Source organism: Oncorhynchus tshawytscha, linkage group LG25 (genome assembly GCF_018296145.1).
Source record: "Oncorhynchus tshawytscha isolate Ot180627B linkage group LG25, Otsh_v2.0, whole genome shotgun sequence".
In the NCBI taxonomy this organism is placed as follows: domain Eukaryota; kingdom Metazoa; phylum Chordata; class Actinopteri; order Salmoniformes; family Salmonidae; genus Oncorhynchus; species Oncorhynchus tshawytscha.
In genome coordinates this window covers 3,156,879-3,163,860 of record NC_056453.1, presented here as the reverse complement: position 1 = coordinate 3,163,860, position 6,982 = coordinate 3,156,879, and the positions used below count along the sequence as shown (strand labels likewise).

General features: G+C 44.7%; 1 protein-coding gene across 1 annotated transcript; it reads right to left on the bottom strand.

Annotated features, from left to right (window-relative positions):
* Positions 1 to 651: 651 nt before the first annotated feature.
* tbx6 (T-box transcription factor 6) lies at positions 652 to 5,619 on the bottom strand. The gene is made up of 8 exons (XM_042305740.1): positions 5,550 to 5,619; positions 4,673 to 4,886; positions 3,952 to 4,219; positions 3,563 to 3,706; positions 3,284 to 3,354; positions 3,119 to 3,168; positions 2,569 to 2,884; positions 652 to 1,984 (listed from the first exon to the last, which is right to left on the bottom strand). The coding sequence occupies exons 1-8, from the start codon at positions 5,617 to 5,619 to the stop codon at positions 652 to 654; spliced, it is 2,466 nt and encodes an 821-aa protein (XP_042161674.1).
* Positions 5,620 to 6,982: the final 1,363 nt, after the last annotated feature.

Below are 6,982 nucleotides of genomic sequence, written 5' to 3'. Positions count from 1 at the left end.
TGGATTTGAAAAACAACAGATTTAAAAACTATTTACAAGTTTAAGTCCAATTCAACAGTTTTTTTAGTTATAAAAAACAAAAGAAAACATGGAGCTTGAAAATGTCACCATAGTTTGATGCACAGTAGGTCAACAAACCTTCACACGGACAAAGTATAAAAAGAAATCAAATTATTTTCCAACAACTTCAACTAATACTACACGTGGGATCCTTAAAAGCACTATACAATCTATGCATTTATTTATAATGAACACACTTGCTATCACAAAACAGTTTAGCAAAAGGCCACATTTCCAATGAACTGTTTTGACCACTGTAGCTCTTCTCTGTTGATTCACTCTCTTTCTCTCCATACACAGCACACCATTTTCTGACGCATGTCATCTTCATAAGTTACAACATTGGTGGCATTCGACGTTGCAGCCGACTTTAAAGGTTCCTGTTGACAACATTAAAGACGCATTCCAGATCTTACTGTACAATGCCTGGATAGGTATTTAACATATCAGCTAACCACATCATATGATATAGCAATCTGATGGGCCAACTGCACAGTCGATGACTTGGCACACAACCATTGATTGATGCAATGGAACACCTGCACATCATGTTGGGCTGGAACTCGACCATTACCTTCTATCTCCTCTACCTCAGAATACAGCCCTCCCACTCATATCCAGGTAGGACCCCTGAGCGTGGGTGTGGCCATGCTGGTGCTGCCTGTACATGTGCCTGAGAGGTATGGGGAAGGACGAGCGAGGGTCCTGACAGAGGCGCAGAGGATAGGAAGAAAAGGGGGGATAGAGGGCAGGGGGTGTGGAGGAGGAGGAGACACAGGACGAAAGAGAGGGATCCAGTGGAGGCAGGAGTGAGGGATGGTGAAGTACCATTTCTGGGAGATAGGGTGCGCCAGAGTTGAACTGGGAGAAGGAGCCAATCTCGGTGGGCGCTATCGGGGGGTAGGAGGAGGGCGTGGTGGTCTGGTTCTGGGGACATGCCGTTGGAGGGAGGGAGTGGTTGGTCAGGGAGAAGGGTGGGATGTGAGAAGAGGCAGAAGGCTGGAAAGAGGCGACGGACACAGAGGGAATGGCGGAACAGGAAGAGGGTTGGTAAACTGGATTAGGAAGGGAGGATGGGGGGTGAGTGAAGGAGGAAGGAAGAAAGGACGACCCAACAGAGGGAGCTTGGATCTGAGTCGGGATGGGAATAGACACAGAGTGGACGGAGCCGGAGGAAGCATTCGGAAGAGTCCAATTTTGAACTGAAGAGCAAGAAGAGAGGGATGAAGGGAGAGAGGGAAAGGGATAAGATAGAGGTGCGGAATGGGAAGAAAGAGAGTAAGGGAGAGAGGGAACAGGGTGTGATTGAGAAGTTGAGGGACTTGAGAGGTTGAAGAGAGACGGAGGGGTGGTTTGGATGACGTTGGAGAGAGGTAGGTTTGGGTAGGGGTATGCTGTGGGGTTAAAGACCAACAGAGGGGGAGTCTGGTTGGAGATGGGGACAGCTTGTAGAGCCTGGTTCGGGGGAGTGAGCATGGAATGGGTGGTCACCCCATTCTGCTGGATGGGTTGACAGGAGGGAGGAGGGAGTGATGGAAAAGAGGTATTTGTGGGTGTATGGGGACTGAGCAGGCCTTGCTGTGGGATGGATGGAAGGATGGATTGACAGGAGGTGGAGGACAGGAGAGGCTTGGGGGAGGATGAAGTGGAAATAGGCACGGTGGGGTAGGTGAAACTAGTTTGCTGAAGCGAGGGAGATGTGGTGGAGGAAGGGAGGGTAGGAGAAGAGGAGAGAATAGAGGGATAGTCAGTGGTGGCCATGGATGGATAATTAAAAGTAGAAGTGGGGGAGGGTTGGGGGATGGAGGGATCTGAGCGGTAGGAGGACGAAGACTGAGGATGAGGAGCAGGGTCAAAAGAGGAAGAACCAAGAGGAGTAGCTGGATATGTCCCATTGTAAGTGGAAAGACTCATAGTGACGGACCTGCAAGGTAAAAATAAAATACAAATCTCATTATTGTAACCTGCTGTGAATGTAACTGACACATAACAGCTGACCAAAGGTGTTGTACCATTGACATGTTAATTATTTAAAGATATGGATGGGGTACATCTCAATACTCTAAAGTGTCTTTGTCTCCTTGTCTCCATCTGCACTCACTGACATTAAAGGAGGTTGCAGGTGAAATCCAGCAAAGTCTAGGTAGGCATCCTCGATCTCCACATTGCTTTTATATAGCCAGGATTTTCATATCAGTGCAGATGAAGCATATATATTTTTAAATGTAACCTTTATTTAACTAGGCAAGTCAGTTTAGAATAAATTATTATTTATATTGATAGCCTACTGGGGAACAGTGGGTTAAACTCCCTTTTTCAGGAGCAGAATGACAGATTTGCACCTTGTCAGCTCGGGATTTGTTCCAGCAACCTTTTGGTTACTGGCCCAACGCTCTAACCACTAGGCTACCTGCCGCCCCAAAGAGCTAACCTTGGCCGCAGATCCTTACTTTAGACAATCAGCATGCACCCATTGTGAACTTAAATGTTTATAAACCCAAAACTCACCTGTCCATCATTCCATCGGAGACTTTGTTGCCCGATGCATCTTGTGGCCCCTTGGTCATATCGGCCGTGATGTTAGTTGTGATGTCAGTCATCTGGGAGGCAATGAAGGTTTGGCCCACCAGGTCTAGAGCCTGGTGCTGCTCTGGAACAGGGCTCTCCTGGAAAGGCGTTTCGTTGGAGCCATACCCACACACAGACTCAGGGAGAGGGGGAAGGGATGGAAGAGATGCCAGGGCCAGGCTCTGGAGGTCGGGGGAGGAGGAGGAAGAGGAGTACTGAGACAGGAGCTCAGTGGAGTCACACGGGTCACAGCTCACTGAGAGAGGGGTTAGAGGAAGTAGATAGAAAATAGAGGGACAGAAAAACAGAGTAAAATAGGATTTTAGTTGATCATTTTAAAAACAATAAACAAAGCATATGCATAAATCAAATCATTGAGGAGGACACAGAAAATGGTCAGAAAAGCATCATCATTGCAATTAATGATTGTAGGATGGAAAAGGAATGAACAAGTTGAATGAAATTTGAGTAATATTATTAATATACTCACCAATATCTAGAGGTTCATTTAGCTTCCGCTTTTGCCTCACGTCCCTCTGTCTGGAAGAAAATAAAAATATAGATAGGTGTATGTATGTGTATGTGGAAATATTAGTGTGTGTGCATGTGCGTGCATGTGTGTGTGTGTGAGCATGTGTGTCTGTGTGTGCTATACCTTTTGCTATTCATGCCATCCTCTCTAAAGCCCTTAGCGAAGGGATTGGATTGGATCTTCAGTTCAGTGATCTGCCAATCAGTCACACAGTCAGTAACCATTATGAGAAGAATAGAAAGTATTGTATATTAGAAGTGTATAAAAACATTCTCTGAGAAACTATGTTATCTTTTACCCATTTGATATTTTATGCATATATACTGTCACTCATTCTCTCTCTCTCTCTCTCTCTCTCTCTCTCTCTCTCACACACACACCCTTCACCCTTCCTTCCCTTACTTTATTGTTCTGGTAGGCGGTGACGGTGAGGAACTGGGTCTCTGGGAAGATGAAGGAGTGTTGCCCTCCCCCCCACCTCAGCACATCCCTGGCCTCAATCACGTGTACCCGTGGTTGGTAACGGTGGAGGGAGTGGAGGATGATCTACGGGAAAGAAGAGAGAGCGAGGAAGGAAGAAAGTCATTATTATTGTCATTATAGAAAATTGGGTATGACATGATCATTTTTGTTTTTAAGAAATAGATACGCCAAGATTAACACCTATAAAACACACACACATCAAGCCCCCCTCCCACACACACACACACACACACACACACATCACACACACACCCCACACACACACACACACACTCACTGTCATACTTTCTTTCTCCCACTATACTCACATATCCCTGTGTGTCCAGCGTGTTGTTGGTGAGCTTGGCGCGGTGGAAGGAGATGCTCCTGCTCTGCCAGTGGGCACCCGTGGCTGGCGAGTCTGGGTGGATAAACACCCGGTCGGGTAAGCGGGCCTCAGCGCCACCCACCACCTGCCAGGTGTCGCCCTGGAAGCGGTAGCGAGAGGTGTCCATGGCCACCATATCCAGCAGCAGGATGTAGCGCAGCGCCGGGTTCAGGCCTGACAGTTTTACCCTCAGCTGGGGGAACATCCGCCTTGGAGGAGGGAGGAAAGAGTGGACGAAGGGAGACAGAAATCAGGTGGGGGAGAAAGAGAGGGAAAGATAATGGTTTTATTACACAAATGTATTACACAATTTTAGAAGCATTACAAAGTATCAATGGCAGCTAGGCTGAATTATTTGATTCAATTTACACATTACATTGGAAGAGAGGAAAAGATAGAGAGAGAAAGAAAGAAGAAAAGGGAAAGAAAGAGAGAGAGAGGGATATAAGGAAAGGGAGGGAGATAGAGAGAAAGAAACAGAAGGGTGAGAGAGAGAGAAAGAAACAGAAGGGTGAGAGAGAGAGAGATTGATAAATATAATCATTTTGAGAAGGCATTTCCCAGTAAATGAATTTCCTTTATTAACCTTTGACCTTTTAGCAGTGGAGATACATTTAAATTTTTTAAAATCGCAACATGGGTCACAGATGGACAGCACTCACCTGCCCTTCTTGGTGATGATCATCTCTGTGCCCACGGAGCAGAAATGTTTCCACAGTGAACCGTTCTCCAGCTCCATCTTGACGCTGTCCTGCTGGCCTTTACAGGTTGGCTCACTGGGGGCGGGGGGTGGGGCCAGAGGGTGAGAGGTCATGGCCCCGGCAGCCATGTCATAGGAGGAGGGGTAGAGGGGCATGTGGGCAGAAGGTTCCCTATCTGGTAGGGGGGGGGGCGTATAATTATAATTAATTGGCTTCAGTTAGGGTTCAAGTAAGCATGGGAGTGCTGTGCAACCTAACATCTAAATTAAAGGACATTTCCACCCAAAAACAGGAATGACACCGGTATGATGCTAAATGCATCTTATTGGCTCTATTTCTGTATTATGTCTTGAAAACTTGATTGCTGACATGCAAAATATTTTGGGACTATATCAACATTGGACTAATGAAACAAATACCAAAAGATCATTTTTGGGTGAAATGTTCCTTTAATAAGGGGCCAGGGTATCCCCATTTCAATTTGTAGCATTGGTGGCATAGTCATAACAAATGACACCACAATAAGTAAATAAGTAATTCCAATCCTGAATTTGGTGTTGATCAATGACCATTTTGGCATTGAGATAAGCATTACCACATAATATTAACACTCTGACATTCATACTAATACATTTGATCAGATCTTATCATAAAACAATGGTAACGATTGACACATTTTGACAAGGTCAACTTGAACCATGATCTGAATTGGACTGGGTAATTATGACAGTATTTCAAAGGATTAACCATGAATTGTAAAGTACCACATGACATGCACACACACTGATGCTTTCTCTCAAATACACATTGACACAGACAGACAGATGCACACACTCGCCTCTATAGCAGCAGTCTCCCACTCGTTGGTGCCCAAGGGCCAAACTGGGGTACATCTCCACACTCAGCATCTCTTCGTTCTCGCTATACCTCTCTTTCTCTCCTTTTCCTCTCCCTTGCTCAGTAACTCACTCGATTTATCTCTTTCTCTCTCTGTCCATTTACTGCCAATCAGTGTGTTTGTTCTCCAGTGCGATTTGTCCTTGACGTTTCGATCTTGTCCTTGTAGTATTCTCTGAGTTTTCTTTTTGGCTATGGTATTTCTTCTTTTTTCCCCCTTCACTCTGTCTGTCTTGTCCCTCTCTCTTTCTCTTCTTTAAGTGTCCCTCTCGCTCAGGGCCTATGTGTTATATAGGTGAGTGAGGCTTCACACGTCGGGCCAAATGGTTTTCACACTTCCTTCTTTTTAACTCTCCCTAGGACCAACCTGCAGGCTGCAGGCCCCCTCTCTGTTCTCAATCTCTAAACAGACAGCTGACCAACACAAAAACAGCACAGAGCAGCATGTTTACATCAAGAAATAAGGCCAGTTATATACACACACACACACAATATATATACACACAGTACCAGTCAAAAGTTTAGACACCTACTCATTCAAGGGTTTTTCTTTATTTTTAGAAAAAATAAATAGTAGAATAATAGTGAAGACATCAAAACTATGAAACAACAAGTAGTAAGCAAAAAAGTGTTCAACAAATCAAAATATAATTTATATTTGAGATTCTTCCAAGAAGCCACCCTTTGCCTTGATGACAGCTTTGCACACTCTTGGCATTCTCTCAACCAGCTTCATGAGGCCACCTGGAATGCATTTCAATTAACAGGTGTGCCTTGTTAATTTGTGGAATTTATTTCCTTCTTAATGCGTTTGAGCCGATCAGTTGTGTTGTGACAAAGTAGAAATAGCCCTATTTGGTAAAAGACCAAGTCCATATTATGACAAGAACAGCTCAAATAAGTAAAGAGAAACAACATGAATGTCAGTCAATCCGGAAAATGTCAAAAGTTTTTTCATGTGCGGTCACAAAAACGATCAAGCTCTATGATGAAACTGGCTCTCATAAGGACCATCACAGGAAAGGAAGACCCAGAGTTACTTCTGCTGCAGAGCATAAGATCATTAGAGTTACCAGACTCAGATATTGCAGCCCAAATAGATGCTTCAAAGAGTTCAAGTAACAGACACATCAACCTCAACTGTTCAGAGGAGACTGTGTGAATCAGGCCTTCATGGTCGAATTATTGCAAAGAAACCACTACTAAAGGACACCAATAAGAATAGACTTTCTAGAGACAAGAAACACGAGCAATGGACATTAGACCGGTGGAAATCTGTCCTGGTCTGATGAGTCCAAATTTGAGATTTTTGGTTCCAAACGCTGTGTCTTTGTGAGACGGATGATCTCTGCACGTGTGGTTCCCATCGTGAAG

What these genes read in the sequence shown, in the direction of transcription:
- tbx6 (XM_042305740.1), bottom strand. Translation starts at nt 5,619, where the DNA reads ATGCTGAGTGTGGAGATGTACCCCAGTTTGGCCCTTGGGCACCAACGA. An exon ending in GGGAGACTGCTGCTATAGAG is followed by an intron (nt 4,887 to 5,549) that starts GCGAGTGTGTGC and finishes CCCCCCTACCAG; the next exon opens with ATAGGGAACCTTCTGCCCAC. An exon ending in AAATGAACCTCTAGATATTG is followed by an intron (nt 2,885 to 3,118) that starts GTGAGTATATTA and finishes CCCCTCTCTCAG; the next exon opens with TGAGCTGTGACCCGTGTGAC.